The sequence below is a fragment of the Thermobia domestica genome, chromosome 7, assembly GCF_964235325.1.
Source record: "Thermobia domestica chromosome 7, izTheDome1.hap1.1, whole genome shotgun sequence".
Taxonomy (NCBI): Eukaryota; Metazoa; Arthropoda; class Insecta; order Zygentoma; family Lepismatidae; genus Thermobia; species Thermobia domestica.
In genome coordinates, this window is record NC_137460.1 from 242,486,661 (window position 1) to 242,510,516 (window position 23,856).

Here is a 23,856-nt window from a genome sequence, read left to right on the forward strand (position 1 = left end):
CACCCCATAAATTTTGGAAATTGACAAATTTAAACATTTGGTATAATAGTACAGGGACCACTATGTATCACTATAAATTTGAGTGCTCCACCTCGTTCCCTTTTACGGGTAAAAATTGCCAAAATATAAACGTAAGCAATACGTTATACTACGTGTTCCGGTTTTGACTTAATTTATCCCCTTTGATAGATCCCATTACCTTATATGGTTATATGGTCATATATAGGGATCCATTCCCTTTCATAAAACAAGGTTATGTTGGTGCACTCCTTTACAATTTGGGAGGAGTGCACTGGCCCACCCCTTAAATTTTGGAAATTGTTCAATTTAAACATATGGTATCATAGTATAGGACCCTAATGTATATATCACTATAAATTTGGGTGGTCCATCTCGTTCCCTTTCATGGTTTAAAAAATGCCAAATTATAAACGTAAGCAATACGTTGTACCACGTGGATTGACATAATTTTATTCTCTTTGATGAGGTCATATAGGGTCGTAAGGTATGGAAGGGTATCCCCTTTCAATTTGGGAATTGTCGAAACAAAAATTTAAGTGTGAAATATTAGTAAGGTCGCGTGATCGATGATTTAGATTTTTGATGCGTGAGTCTTTGATACGACGACGGGTCCCTTGTCAATGTTCTTTACGAGTTAGGTGAAAATTTTGAACAAGGTTCATGGCATTTAATTCTCGTCTTATATTGGACACTTTTTTTTAGGAGAACATTACTTTGAATCTGATAACGTATGTAATATATTGATGGAATGAAAAATAAAAACACATAGACAGGCATAAATTCTATTTTATTCATTTCTCTGGTTCCTCCTTCTTTCTTTCTTGGCACACTAAGGTATTGACAATGTTTGTAGATTGAGCTGGGTTTCTTCATTAGACCTCCTCTTGTTCTTCTTCTTGATTGTGATGATTTGTTAACATGTTGTGCAGCATAGCACTGGTTTGCAAAGCTTCGTATTGTGAATTCTCTAAAAAGAACGAGGAAAAAATATGATTAGTATAAAAATAGATTATGATGAAACAAAACATGTAAAAAATGCACTTTCAATGATAAATATGATAAAATTACCTGGAAGTTATGTTGCAGCAGTCTACGATCATTAATCGTGGGTACTGTTGTGAAGAAGTATTGAATTTCACGCAGATATTTTCCTTGGGCTTTACAGCACAAATAAAAATAAGCATAATGTCCACATAGGGATGAACCAAGGCTTTGCATTTGGCTATTATTATATTTATAATACATACAATGAAGTTCTAAGAATGCAATATGTTGTGGTATATAAGGAGGAAGACCATAGCTCCCAAAATATTCTCCATAATCCCGATTATTAATATAAATTGCAATCCAATGGCTTCCTAATTTTGTGGATGGATCTGTATTTACAATGATTGCCAGAGGAAGAGAAATCTGTGAGGGCAACTCATCGCTTTCAAGTACTCCGGTAAAATGATTTCTGAATAATGGACTACCGTTTAAAGCACTAGCTAATTGTAATGTATTCAACATCGTGAATGGAAATGATACATAACGTATACGTACCTTGTTATTTAACCCTTAGAATCCCGGAAAATAATACTGACGAACTGTCAAACATAGTCTTGGGGTCCATTGGACCCTACCGGGAGACCTAGGGTTAAAAGTCCAGAATAATGTTGCACTGGTTGTAGATCTCTAGGAGTGAGAAAAACTTCCCATACACAATACAGTTTGCAGGTGCTGCTAATTTCTCTTTGAAATGAACTTCCAATTGGATAGCTCCATGTCGTTGTAAATTCCAATAGTGACAATCTCTAGGAGAAGAATCAGGAGTTAGGTCAAATACAAACAGTGTATATCCATTCTTGTAGTCGGCTCTTGAAATTTTATTTCCAGTATTGGTAAAAATGTATGCCCGAGCCTGAGAACAAAATGTGGTACGATGAAATGTAGAGATTCTCTTCAAAGCTGGGTTGCAATGGTTTTGAAGGTACAGTTTTTCCATCCACGTACAATGTAAAGACATTAATGTTTAGATGTTGAAATTAAAATGGATTGCTGGTAATAGTTGCACTGGATGCTTTATTCGATGTAAATCCTACAATAATACGATTTGACAATGTTCCCATAAACAGGTTATCGATAGTTTTGGATTGTATATCTTTCGGGATGGTAAATGATTTCATTTGAACTCTTGTCAGACGATACTTTGCCGGTGTAGAGTTTAAAATTTTATTGTGTGCCAATTTGACACTAGGGCTATTGCTGACTTTTTTCACTTGCAACGATGCATCTAGGATATTGATTTTTGCACTGACACCACTTTCGCTGGCCATGAGACAAAAGTTTGGTTTTGCAGGAATAAATTTCACACGTAATTCAACTCCATGAATTAAAAATTTATCTCGATTAAAAATGTCATAATGAAGATGTCCAATCATATCGAATTCCATACATTGTTTTGTCAGTTCATAGCGCTGTAGAATCCTTTGTTCTCACTGGTGGTTGCGTTTATATGACCAGCCGTATTTTGAAACCACATTGCTGTTTTTCAAATGTGTATTTTAGCTCGATCATTATAATTAAGTTTTTTCTAGGTACGAACGATATGGATGATTATGTGACGGAAATGAAATCAGTATATTGTTCAAGTAGATTTGTACTTCACTAAGCATGGCATTTAGAAAATCATTGACAGGTGAAATTGGTTTATCCGTTTTAGTGAAGGAGGAACAATCTGATTTCACAATTTGTGCTTGGATATACAATAAGGTTTGTGGCAAATCAATATATTCATCACTGCTACCACTCACTACAAATTCTATCGGTGAATTTTCAGCTATTGAACTAATTGGTTTGTAGCCAATAATACGATTGTCCAGAACACTGGTTTGCGTGGGTAACGTTGAAAGAATGTCGAATTCACTTTTTACACATTCATAGGATTGATGATGCAAGAAAGCCATCGTTGAATTAATCAAAAATATCTGGTGACGATGTCAATGATCTCTTCTTCTTATGTGATAATTTACGTCTCTTAGTAAGGTTGGTGACGTTGTTGATCGTTGGAAGGTCAACCTCAAACTGAGAGCAGTCGTCCCATTTTCGTTTATGATATCCACTTCCCATCATAGTTTTCAACTTTTTTTTTTTTTTTTGCTTTTTCTTGTAAATTTAATTTTGCCTCTTGCATACATTGATGAAACGATTCTTTCAGCGGTTGATTCTACATCACATCATATTGGCACCTGATTTTAATAATTCTTTTCCCACAGTTTTAGTTCCTTGCTTCATAAGTAGTAACACTGAACGAAATACGCCACCAAGGAAACTTCCGATTCCATGCCCTGCTTGATACAACTTTTTGTATAGACGTTTCCGATACCGGGTAACGCTTGTTTTTGGTAGTATTGCTAATACGGATCAGTCATGACGACGACCACGGAAATGTAGTTTTGTACACACCGTTCCTAAGGTGAATGGCATGCAATGACCTGTGCTATCTCTTATATCGATTTGTATTAAAGATTTTGTACTGCAAGATTAAAGATTTGTACTGCATGACTTCCAAAAGTATGATTCACAGGATCCATGTTGACAATTCGTAGCAAGGGTACCAAAGTATCTCCAACAATGACAGATTCAATAATGTCACAATAGACGTACATTTGTGATGGTAAACCTAATCGTACATCAGGTGTATATTGTCCCTTTTGCATATCTTTTAAATCACTTTTCGATTCCAATCCAAGCATTAAACTAACACTTGGTGAGAATTGGACAGAAGTATGAATTTCCTTATTGAGATGTTTTATGAGGCATATATTATTAGTTGCATTGTGAGATATAAATAAATTGGTTTCTTTATGATGCATTTAATTGCATGAATAAGATACCGCATATTGTTATAATAGCTTCCACGGTTCCTGATCACTACTACTTGATGGTTTGTACTATATTTTATTGTTTTCACTGTTAATATTCAGTAAAGAATATGGATAATGAATCTCTACAATTATCACATCCCATTTCTGGCGAAACTCTACACGTCGTTGTAATTTCGTAATGTATGAAGTCAATGTATTTGCTGGAAAATAATCCATGGAACTATTACTGGGAAGTGTAACATAAAAATCTTGATCAGGTTCCATTCTTCTTCTTCAATGAAGTTGCAGGGATCCACGAATTGAATGAGGTAGGATATCCTTTCCACTGGACGAGATACTCCTTTCTGCGACCGTTTGTTCTTGTACGTAATATTTTATCGATGAGGAACGTCGAAGAGAGCGGTACTGGTTGTAATTCTTCTCTGTACAAATCACCATCGATGAGTTGATTTAAATCCTCTAGTCGATACACTAACGGGTTTCTCGGCACAATTACTTTTACTCTAAATATTTCCCAAGTCCAGTTCTCGACGTAACCCTTGTCAAAGATACGTTTTGGTTTACTAATAAGAACAGTATCACCAACAGATAAATCCGTATCTTGTTTTGAACGTTGTAGTTTTATGTCGTGTAAGTTATGCCACACCTCCAGTAAATTTTCTTGAGAAACGTTTGCAGGTGCCATTTTAATAGTGAAATGTCGACTTTCATTGTATGCTTTTACAAGTAAAGGTAATACTTTGATGTAATTGTACGTTTGATATTTGGTAAAGTATTTCCACATACGAATCTTCAGTATTTCTGCGATGCTGGCTTTAATATTTGGACCCTTTGTTGTAACATGTTGCACGTTGTGTTTCCTGAGAAACTTTTGTTCTGTCTTGTTGGTAAATTCAGTTCCTTAATCACTACGTAGCACAATTGGTATCCTGTTCCGGAAAATCATTTCAAATGCATTCACTATATCCTCGCCACTTTTTGATTTTAGGGGTACAGCCCATCCGTACGAACTAAACACATCAATCACTGTAAGAATAAAGCGGTAATTGTCATTATAGTTTTGAAGTGATTGTAAATAACTTAAATCACATTCCCATTGATCATTAATATTGTTGACAAGATAAAAATCTCTACGGAAACGAAGACGCACAGGATGATGTAACGTGTAAGTAGGTTTGTTTAACCAAAGTTCTAATTTTGCTAGATTTTCTGTGGATTGCCATAATTTCTTTGCAGTAGAAAATGATGCAGGATATGCTGGATTATAATAAATGGATTTTAACTTTTCATTAATGGTTTGTACGTGGACCAATGTGGAATGATACGTTTTCTTTTTGGTCGGACTTTTAAAACATCATCATCTTCTTCTTCTTCGTCTCCGGAAGAAAATTATTCTGGTGCAGGGTTTGATGGTGCGGATCCTTCAGATGCTTTTGTACTATTATGCTTTACAATATAGTTCAAGGTTCGTGGATTATCAATCAATTCTTGAGGCGTGTTTGACAATGCAAGGTAGTCGCAAAACAATTCCCAGCCTTGAGGATTGGTATATTTCCTCGGTCGAGTCACATCACACATTAAATCTACAATATTGGATCCATGTAGTTTATTATCGTTGATGTACACTGTTCCTTTATGATCCCACGTAACTGCGTCATCTTGTTTTAAACGATGAAATAGTAATTCGGCTTTCTTACGATACATTTGTGGTAAAATTTCTTGCTTCGTGCTATCGTCAACATTCGGAACGTCACCATCAGGTTTCATTGATGTAATTGTAAGTGGTATTGGTTCTTCTTGTTTGTGCATAACATAAATATATTTCCGTAATATTCTATTGTACTGATTCTATTTTTCTTCATCACTTGGATACAATGTATTCAATATAGATTGCATTTCATGATAGAGATTAGTTCTCATTTCTCACTCACATTCGATGATAATGCATGCATTTTTGAAGCATTTCTGGTGGCACTAAAACCATATTCTTGATATGTTCCATGATGATTAATGTTTAAACAAAATACTAGATAACACACTTCCTACAATAGGTGCAAGTAGTGCAGGTAAGAATCCTCCTTGTTGTACGGCTAAATGTTTATTCTTTTTATCCAATGATTTTGTATTGTCCACGAGGTAGCGGAACGTGTTCTTGTAACGCTTTAATTTTGCCTTCTGTGTGCTTGTTAGTGGAACATTGCCTTTTAAGACATTATAACAACATTCACAGATACTATGAATTAATGAAGGGTATGCATGTGCAATAATAGCTTTACGCAATCCCGGTTTAGCTTTGTGCAGAGCACGTAGCAGATCAGCATGTTTCACTGTAGGAGACATCGTGACAGACTAAGTCATCCTTTTCACATGCACAACAACTTAAACGTTTTGTTGGTACGTAAACGTAATGATGCAAATCGTCGGAAAAATTATTTGTACGAAACCGCATTTCATTGGGTGTATCTTGTTTAAGATCCATCGGTAAATAGCAATGTGGATTTCTTGTTGAGTCTGCATAACTTTCTTGAGGAAACAGTGGATGCTCAAGCATGATTTGATAACTTATATGCTTGATTTGTGACTTATCACGTGGATTTTTAAACAACATCAAGTACGAACAATTTAAACTCATATTTGTATTTGCTTTACTTTGATTAAACACATTTTGTGTTGCAAAAATTACACTAATATTTCGATGATGTGGTCCTTTCGTGAACAAATAAACAATATCACTATTCACTTTTCGCATATGATCATCAATAATGATCAAATGTGGTCCATCTTGAGGCTGAAAAATCATTCGTGGAAGTCCTTCGTGAAATTCTACTGGAACCGGTATTGTTGCATATACGTTTTGCCATTCTGCATAATACCAGTATATCTTACGAAATTTATTATTGATCATGCTTGGGAGATGAGACAGTAATCGCTTCACAAAATGCGTTTTGCCACACCCACTAGGTCCTGCAAGAATACATGTAAATGGATGTTTCCACTGTGTATCCATGATGAACACAAAAACGTTGTTTCAAATATGATGCGTATTTAAAGTGACTTCAATATTTTTGTTTGAAAATTTTGTTTTAGTTTGTAAATTCTTGCCCTCACCGTTAAATGTTGACGAAGAAACGGAAAACCGTATATTTGTTAATCGAATAGTTGAAAACCGGATAAAGGTTGATAGTTAACCGTGAAAGTTGATCGTTGTTTGATCTGAAATTCTATTTGAAATTGTATTCGCTTAAAAATCTTTTATTTGAATTTTTTCTTTCGAAATTTTTTTCAAAATTTTGTTCAAATTTTTTTCTTTAAAATTTTTAGTTTGAAATTTTTTTTCGAAATTCTTTTTGAAAATTTTTCGTTTGAAAATTTTTTGTTTCGAAATTCTTTTTGCAAATTTTTCGTTTGAAATTTTTTGATTTTTTTCAAATTTTTAGTTGAGAATTTTCTGATATCTTTAGTTTCGAATTTTTTGTTTGAAAATTTGTTTCAAAACCTTGTTTGAAATTTTTGTTTGAAAATTTCTTGTTTCGAAAGTTTGAAAATTTTTAGTTTCAAAATTTAGTTGGTAAAATTTTTTGTTTTGAAAATTTTTGTTTGGAAACTTTTAGTTTGAATTTTTTTGTTTTGAATTCTTTTAGTTTGAAAATGTTTCTTTGAAAGTTTTAGTTTTAAATATTGGTTTGCAATTTTTTCAGTTTGAAACGAAAATATTTTAAATGCCATGAACCTTGTTCAAAATTTCCACCTAACTCGTAGAGAACATTGACCAGGGTCCCGTCGTCGTATCAAAGACTCGTGCATCAAAAATTCAAATAATCGATCACGTGACCTTATAATATTTCACACCTAAATTTCTGCTTGGACAATTCCCAAATTGAAAGGGGATACCCGTCCATACCTTATGACCCTATATGACCTCATCAAAGAGAATAAAATTATGTCAATCCACGTGGTACAACGTATTGCTTACGTTTATAATTTGGCATTTTTTAAACCATGAAAGGGAACGAGATGGACCACCCAAATTTATAGTGATATATACATTAGGGTCCTATACTATGATACCATATGTTTAAATTGAACAATTTCCAAAATATTAAGAGGTGGACCAACTTACTCTTCTCAAATTTTGAAGGAGTGTACCAATATAACCATGTCTTATGAATGGGAACGGATCTCTATAAATAACCATATAACCATACAAGGTAATAGGACCTTATCAAAGGGGATAAATTTCGTCAAATACCGAACACGTAGTACAACGTATTGCTTACGGTTATATTTTGGCAATTTTTACCCCTAAAAGGGAACGAGGTGGAGCACTCAAATTTATAGTGGTACATATTGAGGTCCTGTACTATTATACCAAATGTTTAAATTTGTCAATTTCCAAAATTTAAGGTGTGGACCAAGGTACCCCTCCCAAATTTTTAAAGGGGTATATCAATGTACCCATATCTTATGAAAGGGAATGGACCCCTGTACATGCTCATATAACTATATAAGGTAATAAGACATCATCAAAGGAAATAAATTATATTAAAAAAATAGAAACTTGACTTTTTGGCAATTTTTTACCCATAAAAGGGAACAAGATGAACCCTCAATAGTGATAGAGGTACATACCGTGGTCCTAGGCTACCATATTAAAATTTTAGATTTGGCAATTTCCAAAATTTAAGGGGGTGGTCTTATGTACCCGTGCTATTTAGGGAGTGGGCCAAGGTACCCATGCCAAAATCTAGAGTTGGTCATTGACCCCGGGCCTTGGGCACCTTATTGAGGATAATCAAAAGTTAGACAGGGTGGCGCAATTAGTACTGGCGTTTGTTCTCTGTGTTCAGTGTTCTGCTAATGGCAGTGATAATGTGAATGTCGTGGTGCTACAATAGTTAAAATTTGTGTTATGCTTTTATGTGTCTATTCATCTTATATACAAGAATGTGAGAAAGATCGTGTTCCGAGAGCTTGCAAAGTGAATTCCCTTTTCTAAAAAAAAAAAAAAAAAAAAAAAAAAAAAAAAAAAAAGTCCGTGCAATAGATGATACGGTTAAATGTGAAAACTGTACATCAGAATTTTCTGTAGCTGATGAAGGCCGACCATTTAAAGAGAAAACGACACAAAGATAGTTTATTATCTGCTGCTGGGTCCTCAAAAGTAATAATTTTTTATAGACTAACAATTCTATGGACAATGAATTGAACATAAACGCAAAACCTATTCATGAGGCCGGTAGCCAGAAAACAATGTAGGGGGGGGGGCGGTAGAAGTTAAGGGGCCCCGATCCAACCATATTGTAGTTTATCACCATACTATAGATCATTTGCAAGCCTATCGTGAAAATTTTAGGGCCCCCCCCCCTTGATCCCCGTGAATACGAGCCTGCTATGCATGCTCTTCAAAGTTAATTTCACAATTTTTTGAACCTTAATTTTCCTCAGAAGAAACAAAATGTGAAACAATTGTGATAAATATAATAGTACCTTTAGTATTGGAGGAGCTACATCAAGTTTTGGAGAAACCAAGTTTTCCTGCACTAAGTATGGATGTTTCTAACAAGAAATGAATAAAAATTGTGCCTATTGTTGTACGGCCTTTCGAAAACCAATTTGGAATCCAGGTTAAGCTGTTGGATTTAAATCTGTTGCAGGTGAAAGTGCAGCGATATTGTCGAATCATCATCTCTGTCATCAGAGGAAATAACTTGGAACACAAAATTATCGGGTTTTGTGGCGACAATTGCACTACGAACTTTGAGGGAGTGAAGAGAGGAGGAAGAAATAACGTATTCACTCTTATCAAGAACGAGTTCGGTAGATCTATTAATGGTATTGGTTGTGGTCCCCACATTGTACAGAATTCTATTCAAACAGCGGTTGATGTCCTTCCTATTGAATTGGAAGCATTAGTAGTTAAAATTTATAAATACTTTCACGTCTACATTGTACGTGTGACACAACTGAAAGAATTCTGTGAATATGCTGGAATAGAATATCGCAAGGTTTTGCAGCATAAGACTTCTTTTACTGATGGCAGCAATTGTGAGAATTTTGCAAATTTTTGGAGGGCTGAAAGAGTATTTCAACACACAGGAAATGTGCCCAGCTCTAATAAAAAAAAACTTTTTTCGTTGATGAACGAGGTAAGTTGTATCTATGGTTTGTTCACAGCCACCTATCTTTGTTCAACAAAACTATTTTAATCATGGAGAGAGACAAAGCAAGATGTTGCAAGATGTTGAAAGTGCACTCCGGATATTGAAAGAAAATCTGGAAGAAAGAAGAAACTGTAATTTCGTTTCTGTTGGTGCAAAAAATCGTTTGAAAAAATGCAAGAAAAAAGTCAGCTAGATTATTTCTCCATACAAAATAACTTCAACTGATCGGTGTATATCTTACATAAAGATTTGGGAGAACAGTTTTGGTAATGTCAATGACTTTGCCTGGATAAACGAAACTATTATCTGCTAGGTTAGTATAGAAAAAAGCGCAGAAAAGATTAACAAAAATGTTGGTAAAGCTATGATAAATGTAGATGAACTTTTTGACGAAGTTGTTTTAAAAAATGGAGTTCTGAAGTGAGAACCTGGGAAAGAGGAAAGAAAGAAAACGACAGAAAGCTATCGAGTGAAGAAAAATGGATACAACTCTTCAGGCATGCTGAGCAAAATGACATCCCAATGTGGAATCTTCACCTGATAATTGAGTACATCTTTTGGCTTCCCGAATCATCAACTCCAGTAGAGAAAGTTTTCTCGTTGATGAATAATCCTTGGGCAGATGACAGAGGTTTGATGCATGCGTCAACAGTACGTGCATTGATGCTGTGTAAAGTAAATTTTGGAATTACTTGCAGTGAATTTTGTAACAAAATGAAAATAAAAAGGACGTATTGAGAAAGGTGCAGTCAAGTGAAAAATATGAGGGATCTAGAAAACAATCTTAATAGCACTACTCCATTGCATATCTGTAGCCAACAGACAGATAGTCTGCTGCAAGCTTGCTTGAATTTGACCAAATGGCTGGCAAGCTCTTTGGAATTAGCTTTAATTGGAGATCATATTGTATAAAAGTACCCAATACTGTAACAGAAAAAAGTAGCAATGTAATAAACATTGTGACGTATTTTAATCCTTCCTTTTGGTGTCCCGGTTAGTCAACAAAAAATTATGGCAAGCCTACTCAAGATTGATTTTATTTTTATGTTAGTCCATTGATCTGGTCTTATAATATTAGTACCTTGTAAAATTTATTTTGACAAGTGTTACAAAGAATTATTTTTAAATCGCAAAGTAAAGAATACAATTTTCGTGTTTTAGTTATTGTTGCAACTCTTTTATGAAGTATATTCCAATCGTTAGCTACTTTATATTGTTTTGCAGTTATCACCATAGATTCCGAGAGTGTGTACTAGAAGAATCAAAGAGGAGATGTGATTTGTCAGCAGGAAATGGACAGGCGTCAAGATTTGCTCGTCAGACATTGGACAAAGCCCTTAGTTTCCTTTTGGAAGAATGCAAGAATTATATGTAAGTATACCTTTGGTAAATTACTGTACAATCGTAATCTTTTATTTCTCTATTGTTATCATGGGGCTGCAGAATACATAGAAGAGAATCAGACTTCTTCTTAGTTTTATTTTATGACGTGATTGGTTGATTTGAAATTTAATGTCTCTTTTCAGTATCGTGGCCTTATGAGTCATGGACATTTTGCATATCACGAAATCACGGCTTCGGTTCATATTCTAACAATACCCACGAGAGAGTTTTTAACATATGATTTTATAATCCAGTCTCTACCGAAAGTAAATTTTGTAAAACTTAGGATTTAAATTTCTGGGCTTTCGACATTTACGGCCATGTTAGCCCATCACGTATGAGGGATGACGTCCCTCGGTGAGCACACTATCCGGGGAAAGGGATGGAAGCGGCCTGGGACCTATAAGTTAGGAACCACCCCGGCATTTGCCTGGTGGGAATGAGGAAAAACCTCATTCACGATGACTGGCCTGAAAAAGCATTTACAAATTTTCGACCGATTGCCCCCACCAGGGATCGAACCCGGGACCGCTCGCGCCGAAGACAAGAACGTTAGCGACTACGCTACGCGGGGCCACTTTTGTGAGACTTCTAAATTTTAAAAGCGTGTGAAGCAATCCGAATTCCATGCTGTGTAGTGAGGCATTTCCAACTCTAGGTTCACGTCTGAACCAATGTTTTGAGGTTGCCAAACTTAAGGAAAAAATCGGTTACCTAAAACTTGACAAGCAAGAGCCAAGGTGGCTTCATTAGTAGAGCGCTCACCTCTGATATGACGGATTCCTGGTTCTATCTCAGACTGTATTTGCAGTGGACAACATAATTTCGTTTGAAACTTGGCAGTTGCAATCGCAATGTTACTAACATAAATCTCACATTTACACTTTAGGATATGTTATTGTAAACTGTTGCAGATAACATAGCTCTTGTTTCAGAACCAAAGTGAAAATTAGTATTATATTAATAACTTGAGGAAAGAGGTTGAAAATACAGGTTAAAAAGGAAATATAAAAAGGAAAAACTCAATGTCAATTGGAAAGAAGACAATACGCCAACTATAGAAAACGAAACGGAGAAGTGAAACCTACAAAATAGTACGCAATTGTATGTTCTTCATGATGCACTTTCACAGGGGTGTAGCCACGGGGGGTCCATCGGGGCCAGGCCCCCCAAATGATTTCCTGCCCCCCCCCCCAAATGACCAGCTTTTAAAACATTATAGTCAGATTACCTCGCTTCAATCATTTAAAAATAACAAAGTTTACATATTAATAATTTATGGAAAAATGGTATTTTACCATACCAATCGAAAAATAGTATGGTTTCTTTTCCTTATACCGATCGGAAAATAGTATGGTATACTTTTTTGTGACAACAGATTACACAATTTACTGTGATTTGTATTTGACAGTTTGATGACAAACGTTCTAACAAATACCATAAAACAATGGTATTAAACTAAGGACGTGGGTGGATAAGTATACTGAAATGGTACGTCTTAGGTGACATATGGATGTTGGAAGGTGGTGGATGAGAAAGCGATAGAACTTTCATAGTTACCTTTATAATAGGTAGGTTCTGTGTACAAGGGCTTAAATTGAAATAGTTATGCATGAAAGTATAATGTTTGGTCCGGGGCAGTATTCTAAGTTAAACATAATAAAAATACCAGGAATATAATTTATGAAGAAATACAATAATAATAATAATAATAATAATAATAATAATAATAATAATAATAATAATAATAATAATAATAATAATAATAATCTAAATACAATGAAGGAAACCAAAAATTTCCGTTTTTTAAGGGCTCAGAAACACTAGCTGCAACACTTTTTATTTAATTTGTACATTGCAGCTGGCCCCCCCTTCAAAAATGACGGGCCCCCCTACCAAAACCTGCTGGCTACACCCCTGCACTTTCATATGACCCTATTCACCTACGCACTACCCCCTGACCACTACAACAGCCCATTTTATGCGCATGAACAGAGTTCGTGCCGTTAAACATGTGACCTTAGTCCCTCACTGTGTTGTGTTGTTGATGTGAGTCTCTTATCAGATGTCAAGGCAGACATTTTATTTATTTATTCATTTATTATTATAATTTATTTTTAGTTTATCATCCCACGATTCTGTTCCAGTTCTAAGGAAGGCAGAAATTATGATAATGAATGAAATGAAGAAAGTAGGAAGGAACGAGAGAACCCGAGAAAACTCACGCACGCGGTGTTCCTTCACCGCAAAGTTCACTTGGCGCGGTCTGTAATCAAACCAGAGTCCTTACACACCAGAGGGGAACCAGTTTAAGTTTAGGGGTGCCCCTCCAGGGTAGTGTTAAACCTACAAAATAGCAGTTAAAACATTAAAAAATGTTAGGTTACGCTAGTTAGGTTACCCTGTCAATTAGACTAGAACAGTAACGGGAACAGGTTCTCATACAAGCTTCAATTATCACTTAAATTCACCCGTCTCCTTTAGCCTAACCGGCATAACCGTGGGACGTAAAACTTAAAGATTTCATTTCATTTCATATCACTTAAATTCAGTAATCCGTTGTTCTCATAAAAATATAATAGATTCTCTTCATTATTCTTATATAATTCTGTCAAACTTAATGCGAAATATCACATTCAACGCACCGATTCACCATCCTATTTGACTACCATACTCCTGAATCATCAAATCCTTCCGCGTCTTGCAAGTAGTACCCACTTCTACATATCATTTCTCGTACTAAACATAACTTTACTGCCAAACTTACACACCTAAACATCACGTAATAACTCCAAATCATCATTTATCTCATTTCTCCTGTGAATTTTCCTATTTTTAAATAAAAAAAGAGGGGCAACTCTAAACTTAAGCCGGTGAACCTTCTACCACTGAGCCACGGTGGTCTCAAAACAATGATTCACCAATCTAACTTAAAGTATTGACCAAAAACATTGGTATCAGGACAAAGAAACATTCTAAATATTGATATCAAAATTATATGCAAACGTATTTGTCTCAATTACAGATATTTAATTTAATATTGTAACTTTATCAGCCTTATGCAGAGACGTTTTGACGTATGATTAGCCTCATACTAAATGCCAGACTACTGCAGGAAACATATGTTAGTCGCTCTTTAGAATGGCACTAATCACGCGTCAAAACGACTCTGCATAAGGCCCTATATGTTTAGAATAACTTATAGATTATTAATTTTCCAATGTATTTTCCCCTTACAAAGTCATTAATTCAGCACTCTAAATAAAATATTTTAAAATTTTCCACTATTCAATTCGAAAATAAAATTCACGTCATTATTTACAAATAAATTTGCAGCATATTCATTAATATTACTTTTACTATATGTCACCTAGAATTCTATATTTATGCAAAGCTTCATCTGCTCCGAAGAAAAACTATAAACACACTTTTTGTTTTCCTGGTGTATCACAAGCTTATATTTTAATCACGCCCGACTCTAGCCATAGGACCTAAATACACGGTTCCGATTGTTTGAAGCTATCCGTTTCTCGCCACGAAGCCTACATATAGCACACATCAAACGCTAGCTGTTGTCGGTTCTCGTAGCCGAGCATGCTAGGAGCAGACTAGTAATGAAAATCGCTTTTGGCATGGGTTCAAACCCGGCTCCACGAAAATTCCTTTTTATTATTTTTTAAAAAGTTTTCGTAACACTTTTATCATTAAAATCAGATGCAAATAATACACATTTGCCCTTATACGTAATATATAATGCATTAATTGTGCTTTTCCACCATTTACTTAGAAATTTCTGATAGCCCTTATAAATTATGACCTTATAAATAAGCAACACGAGAGTAAGAAGTAGGGCTCTCGCAAAGCGAGGGGTTCTAGAGGGTAGTGAGTATACCATCTGGTTGTGACGTAATATTACGTGGTAATTAGTCCACTTTACACCCACAACTTTATTGCTAAAAATGTGATTTACTTACGTTACGAAATATAGCTGAGCGGGCGCCAGCGAGTGAAGGAAGTTAGAAGCCCCGCAGAACAGGTTTTATTCCACCTTTGCCCCATGATAATACCACTTGACATTACGTCACACTCAGGTAGTGCAACTTTGATGTAAATCTAACCTTACCCGCTTCTTTGTGACTAACTTAAAAATGGCTTGAAAAACTATATGCGTATCACACAGATCTTGGTAACCAAGGTATATAAAATAAACGATTTAAACGATATATAAGAAAATTCAGTTGTCAATATGCAGATAAACAGAATATCCAACTAACATTCTGAAAAATGTCGATGTACTGGACAAAGAAAAAGTACATATATATTTCAGATATACAACTAATTCTCGAAGTTAAAATTTAATTATTTCCATACGTAACAGAATTCACATACTATATATATATATATATATATATATATATATATATATATATATATATATATATATATATATAGTGTAAATACGTATACAGTGACTCAAAAATATTCTATTACAAATTATATTGTCAGTATTCTGTAGTGAAATTTTGTGCCATTACAAACTAATTCAACAAAAATGTTTAAATTAAATCACTGGTAAGTATGTACGAGGAAACGGCTATAAGTAACACACTTAAAATTGAAAGAGAAGTAGTTTGAAGTTCGCACTGTGGTCGGTAGTTGTTTGATTAGGCGTATCTTTAGCGGCAAAAGCGTCAACTATGAGCAAAGGTTGAGGATGCCTTACAGTAGTCTGCTTCTGCATGTCGTTTTTCGTAGGCAAAAGGACAGAATCCAAATTAAATTTAGAGGAAATTGATGTGCGAATATGGGAAACATGGTGTGAACAGTAGCAACACCTCTAGGTGTTGTGCATTCCTTAAGGACAGTCGTGTGAATCCTTCAGATTTACCATATACCGGGCGTCCAATAACGAACAGAACAGAATATCACGACACTTTAAATGGATATTCATAATCACTGGCCAATCCATCTTTGAACATTGTCGAACATGTTCAACATTTCGTACGGTACTGTGTAGGTATGGTGCACGACGAAGGAGATTTCGTGCGCAGAACGCTATACTCCCAAAAGACGGAGTTCTATTAACAGAGTATTGTGAAGCTTGTGGCATGATGAAAAAATGCAAGACATATGGCAACTCCGTTGAAAAGTAGCTTTAATATGAGTCTCTACTTTGGATATGTTATTGCTCTATTAACTAATAATAACACTTTCTTCTATATAAATTGTTGTTACTTATTGATCTGTCCTGGCATTTTAGTTCAGAAGTATTGACATATGAACCTACTTGAACCTTATGAGTACGAGATTTACTATGAAAACAATGTTCTCTATTTTGTAATCTGTATTGTATGATATCTCTATTTTGATATAATAATTGTAATAATTTATTTTTGATTTCCAGACCGAATTCTGTGGATTGTCCCGTGGATACGACCATAGGGCCTACTCGTGGTCGAGAAGGGACTACAGGCTCAGATCTACACAACCCTCAACTCGGAGTTACACGGCCAAACCGAAAGAATAATAGGAACAAGAACAGACCTCAAGGTGGCAGCCCTGATTCCGGATGGAGCGCAGGCGGAACAAGTCCTCATGGTGGTTCTCAATCGAACTGGGGAAACTCGCAAGGCTCTGGGAGTCCAGAAAATCCCGGTGGGTGGACTCCTGGGAAAGTAGAGCCCAGTGCCTCAAATCCGAGCAGCTCCAGTTCACACAATCTAAACGTGGATCAACCTCCGTTCAACAACAATGCTCAAGGGAGTTCTGGCTCTTATAGGCCGCCCTACGGCAGAGGAACGAGTACAGGGTTTGAAAATCCAGGCACCTGGGTCCCAAACAATGCCTACGGGGATCCCTCTACAAGAATTACTGGAGGTTTTCATACCACAGAAACATGGTTACCTAATTTTAATAACGCTGTTGATATTGACGAACCCAATCAGCAAGGATTATCTGGTAACAACAAAAGCAGTGGCCACAGAATACATCACACAAGTTACGGTATTGTTGTTATCCTGTTATCAATAGTGTTGGCAGATCTTCTTACATGAAATTCTGATAGAACATAGTGAAAAAATCGTTGTAAAAGAACTTGCAAATGGGTGATACCAAAATGTTTTAGGAAATAATAAGAGATAAGCAAGAAGCGAGTGTTTTTGTTGCAACAAATATTGAACAATCAGCAATAATAAATAAACGTGTCTTCATTGAGAGATAAGTCACAGACTCTTGTAAATAAAGTTCATTAATGAAATAATGAAAAGAATACTGAATATTTTTCACATCGTTTTGCAACAAATGATAAACCGTTATTGTCACTAACCAGAAATAAGACAAAATGTTTTATGTTTGGTCACTAACCAGAAATAAGACAAAATGTTTTATGTTTAAACATATTTCAAAAATATTGCAGATTATTATGTGTTAATCACATTTAAAAATTAAAACAACAATTTATCAATTTATTCTGCGTGTGTGTATATTAGTTTTTGTAATTATTATTTTTTTTCTAGTTCAGCTTATAGACGTTACTAGTCGTCAGAAATTTGTACTTCTAAAATAGTACGATATATTTTTTATTTTACAAAGGAAACAATAAGGCATTATCGACAATATTTGACTTATGTCATAGCTACTTTAGAAGACAATGTATGTTACACACTTGAAGTGCTATATGTGATAATTAGCACTTTGCCTTTTTAAAATATTTAAGTCAACTTAATTTGTCTGATATAAGTTTACTGATCGTGAGATTTTGTTTGCTAACTAATATTTCCAATTTCATTGGTTTCTTAAAGCATATGATGTCACAGGTTTATTGAAATAAGTTAAAACCAGCTACTGAAGCACATAATATTTCGTCCGCATCAACTTTTTATTCTATTTTACCACATATCATCTTTGCGAATTAAATTTAACTCGCAAATGCTATTGACAAGTTTATTGTAAATTTAGGCAATTAATGTTTGTATCCTGCATATTTTACAAATACTGTGTAGTACAATTTCAGAAGTTTTTAGATATCAAATTTTAACGAAGCAATCTATCTTGTAATAAAATTTTGTAAAATTTTACGGCAATATAATATAATTTGAAATCTAGAGTGGAATTTATAAATATTTGACGGTATTAGGGAAATCTGTTTAGAATATAAACACTTGTATAACGTGGAGAGTTCAAAATTTTAATTTGTTTTGAAGGTTAGCACTTGTATACATTTATTTAAAAAAAAAAGATTAATGTAAATGTGCATTAACAAGTGGTAGCACCTTTCACTGTCTTTCTATTGCATTCTGATGCAGAGTAAGAACCCGCGCATTAATTCTGTCAAATGCATCCGATTGCTGTCGAAACTTTTCCCAAATGTTACTTAAATCAACAACCAAAGCATTGCTCGAGCATTACTTGATATTTTGTTTCGTTCACTACTCAAGAGGATTTAATTGTTCGAAACATGCTCCTGAAGTGTAGCATAAAATGCTCTCAAAAATGAATGAAACATTTAGCAAGTGCAAAATTCGAATCAATTTCTGTTTGGTCAAAGCTTCAAGATTGACTACCAAAGCTGGTTGAATTATTAATGTTGCATTTTGTTTAAATATCAAGATATAGTGGAAACATACTGCGACCTGTTAGTGCGCCTTTGCATTCGCTGTGAACTTTGAATGGTACATAAAGAAAATAGAATAAACGGTAAGAGTTGAGAAACAAGTTGGGTCATCTCCATTTTAGGAAAATGGAATACCAAATACTTCAAGTTCTGCTTTATATTGCCAATATATATAGCGCTAAATTTTTACATCATAATACAAAGTCCGGCGTAAGTTGCTATCCTGAAAACATACAATATCCAGCCGAACCTAACTTACAACAGATCCAATGTACTAACCTCAGTATGGCTGGCAACTTTATTCTAAATGTCCTCCATTGTTCTTTATACATTTCAAAAAATGGCTAGACATTTGCGTATCACATCATATAGGTTTTAGATTATTATCGAAACTGTTTGAAACTCTTTGTCAATCAAGTTTTTCAAATTTGCCAGGTCGGTCGATTTGGGCTCAAATTCCTTCTCAGTTCCGTGCGTGGCGAAGTCGCAAGAGGTAATGTTATGTGATCAAACTGCTACTACTTCTTCACAACCAACACATTGGTAAATTCATGACATTCTATTCATCCTGATGGGCACACTACATATGAACCAGTGTTGCCAGCAATATTTTGGCTAAGTACCTATAACCGAGTTAAAATGTCCTTACTTTTCATCGAAAAATTTAACTTAATAGTTATGGATTATATTTACATAACTCAATATATAGTTATGGATTATGCATCACAAATGTCATTGTACACAACTTTGCTGTATAAAATTATGTAGTATGTACTTTTACCCACTAGATATCCTTTATGCGTGTTTATATTTCATGTTCATTATGCTTTTCTGAAAACAAGACACGTTTGTATTTCACATAGAGATCCTTTCCGCTATACTAGATTTGAATCTCGGAAAAAGCAAGCAAACATTATATTTTGGTTGTGAAGAGATATGTACCAAAAGTTCCACAAATTCTTTCGTGTGCCTCCAAGGAAAAACATATCTAAAAATGAATTGAGAAAACCTTACTCTAATTTTTTCTTTGTTTTAGTATCACTTAACTTAGCGGAAATTTGTTACATTCAACTCAAATTCTACGGTATTATTCCTTCTTTTCAGAAGTTAAAATCTGAATCAATCAAAAGTAGGATTTTATCTCAAGTAGAATTATAATTTGTCAGGATAGAGTGAAACACTGTGACATCGACCAATTAATGTTATCAATATGACGGTTACTTGCTCTTTATTTTCATTCATTGAGTTTTTTTAAAAAAACATCCCTCCGTTTTTTTTACAAATTTACGAAATCCGTTCTAATGTTCAGAAAAAGTGTCTAAATGTCCCTACATATCCCAACACTGACATAATCCACACTGCTACACCACAAACTTAGGTGCCATGTACTGCAACACCCTTGGATGCAACAAACTTATGTCGAATTGATTTCGCGGCCGTTTCTTGAACGACAGTACGTTGTCAACTTTGTCTCTCTCTGTCGGTAGTTAAGAGAATGAGAATATACGGAATTTGTTACGGCAGCAGTCAAGTCGAAGCGATAATCAATTCATTGCCAATATTGCAGCAGGGTAGCAACTTATGAGTACCGTTTGTATTCACATGAAATTGTTCCATGAGATATATTTTCTCAGATGATATGTCAAAACACAGTATTATCTAAATTTCATTTGCAGGAATAAGTGGTTCACTGTAGATCAAATCTTTCAGCTATATTTGTTAAGTGGTTGACACCCAGTCACTTACTTCTTGGCCGCTTCAATAAATGTTCAAACCGCATACTGATTAAGTATTATCATAATATTGAAAATTCAACAATACTAAGTAAAATTTTAATTACTTCAGTCTAAAACAGCTTTAAGTAGGTTTCAATCATACATTTTCTTTTGGTAATGAATTTCTGTGCTACCATGTACTAGGTTAATTCGCATGGTATGTGTATGTATTTACATTAATATTACTCATATGTATTCATAATATTGATAACATAACATAAATCTATATCAGAAATTAATATTTGTAGATTCATACCTGATATGATGCTTTCTCAAGAACAATAACTTAAACTGGGTGTTTCCATTTAAAAGAAATCTATAAATATAAGAATAATAAATATAATACTCACACTAATAAATTTTGAACAGATTGTAACAAGTAATAATATTGTTATTTTCATATTAATGCGGTCAGTTACTTGAGAAAATAAGACGATTCTATAAAGAAAGCATTTTCAATCAATCTTATTATTAAAATCTCGTCTCATATGTGGTGAAAATAGTAACAAAGCGTAATGAAATACGCCGGTAATTAGGGCATTTCTAACATGGAGATATTTCCTGAAGTAAATGTAACTCTTGCCGACCTGTGGTTTGTAAAAAATAGGTATCAACCAATCAAAACAGACTGCTGCTGAATCAGTGTTTTGCCTTCCGCCATATGTAATTTTTCAGCTATTATATTTAAGTGTGAAATACAAGTTTAAAGTAGCTATGAAGGATATTCAGCTACCTTATAGTGCTCAGTATGAGCTGGTTTTAGTTATGATTAAAACATAGTTCTGTGTTCGTTCTAGTAATATATGAAAGCGCTTGAAAAAATATTAAATCTCTTGTATTTTACATTTTATTATTAACTTAAGACAGTAACGTTTCTCTTTATAACGTACACCTACATTTTTTTTACATTTTTTAAAATTTATTTTCAAACCCATCCACATTTATAGTGGTAACAAGTTTTGCATTTTATTTAAGCCATAACCCAATAATTTTGATAAGAATGACTTGGCAACTATGTACAACTATGATTTTCATTTATTATATTTTGTATACTATTTGTGGTATTCGTTAATCCTAGTCATAAGTTAATGCATTTTGTAGCTATATTATTTTGTAAACATTATCATTATTTGACAATTAACATCTTCCTATAGTATTATAATTGATAACATGTATTATTTGTTGGATATATTTGTACAAATAACAAATGTGTTGAAAATGGAAATCTGACTGAATGTGTACTTGAAACAGATTTTAGTGTTCACTGAGATTTCAACAAGCTCAGATTTGTTTGTTTCCACTGATGTAAGACATATTTTGGAGAATAAAACAATGGAAAATTTCAATGTTTATTGTATAAATCAGCTTAAACTACCTAAGATCTAAGGAAGAGCTTTAAATGAAATTATATTACAAGAGAGAAATATTTTACATGAGAGAAATTTACTATTATTAATATTACATTGAAGCATCAGAATCTGGAAAGAAAATCAACAAGATGTTAGAAAACTTGAGGAAGGATTATGAAGAATATAAGATGAAAATAAATGTTAGAAAGACAAAAACTATGGTGATTGGAACGAAATGGTCGTTGTCAAATTTAGAAGTTAGGATGGGGAATAAATAGAACTGGTGGCTAGTTTCCGACATCTAGGTATTTTATTATTAATGACGATATGAAGTACGAACGTGATGTAAAACTAAAGATACGAATGTTGAAAGTATTTAAAGGGAAAAGTCTATTTTGTGGGTCCTTGCATAAAGAAAAAAAAACTCATAAAATGCTTCTTGTAGGGTACTATACCGTGTAAAGCAGAAACATGAGCATTACGTAAAAGCAGTAAAAAAGACTGCAAGCTTTCGAAGTGTGAATGTGGAGAAGGGTAAGGAGAATCAGCTGATCGAACGAAAACGAATGATATTAGAAATAGTGGAGAGAAACGAAAGAAACTTTGAATGTGACTGAAAAGAGGAAAAGAAACGAATCGGGTCGTAGGCTGAAAGGAACTGTATCATGAGGGACGTGCTAGAGGGTATGATAGCAGGAAATGAGCCAAGAAAAGCACAGTTGTTGGATGGTATCAAAACAGAAAAATCGTATCTGAGGGATAAGAGGTTAGCTGAAGACCGTTGAGTATGGGAGCTTCTAAGTTGCAGCAAATGACCTGCCAGTAATTGCAGAATACCTACGATGATGAATGAACTAGCAATAATGATCACAGTGAAAGTTGAACACCTCCATAATACGGATACTTTTTTGTCCCGGGAAAAGATATTATTACAGGACAAAACCCTCTCCTTTAGGACACTCTGAGATACGGACAAGGCAGTTTTCTTTTCTCCCAACGCTTCAGTAACCTCTTCATAACGGAAATGAATTATTGAGAGTTCATACGTATTTAGCATAGAAACCAGTTTCTTCAATCAGAATACAAACCAGAAAACGTTCTTTCTTTCCCCCCAAATATTCTTGTCATAAGAAGTCAATATTGGTAAATTACCACACAAAACAATTGTATGATGATTCACTCGGCATAGAAAAGGCCAGTCGATTGAAAATCTTTGTAAACAATATTATAAGCTCACATGGACTTTAAGAATGTGCCTAGCCTCTCTTTTATAACTATTAGGCCTACTCTGTCAGCGAGGACCAGGTTTTGCATACGCAATTGTGACCAATGATTTCGAAGGGCTGATTGTATTTTTGGATTATCATCTACATCGTCCTTACTTACTTCATATTTCATCCTTTTCACCTCCCATTATTTAACTGTGCCCATCCTTGAACCAATGCACAAGAACCTATCACCGTACGTGGGGCCACCTGCCCCTGGAAATTCTGCAGTAAATCGTGAGAAAGTATTTCGTTCCGGTAGCACCAGGGTAGACAAGCCAGTTCACGAGCAATTAGTCCCAGAGTTTGTAATGATTATGGTGATCCTATTCACTCAACCAAATGACCTCGTTTTTCGGTTTCCTATTCTCATGATCTACTAGGACTCTGTAATGAACACTACTTTCACATCATCCGCAAATTT

General features: G+C 34.6%; 1 protein-coding gene across 1 annotated transcript in view; it reads left to right on the plus strand.

Moving 5' to 3' along the window:
- The window catches only part of LOC145690792 (uncharacterized), a 271,803-nt gene extending 251,312 nt beyond the window's left edge, over nucleotides 1-20,491 (plus strand). Inside the window, exons 6-7 of the mRNA XM_081766070.1 lie at nucleotides 11,273-11,419; nucleotides 16,836-20,491. Of these exons, the coding sequence (XP_081622196.1) occupies nucleotides 11,273-11,419; nucleotides 16,836-17,484 (796 nt within the window). The 3' untranslated portion in view covers nucleotides 17,485-20,491. The remainder of the gene's footprint in view (nucleotides 1-11,272; nucleotides 11,420-16,835) is intronic.
- The last annotated feature ends 3,365 nt before the right edge of the window (nucleotides 20,492-23,856 follow it).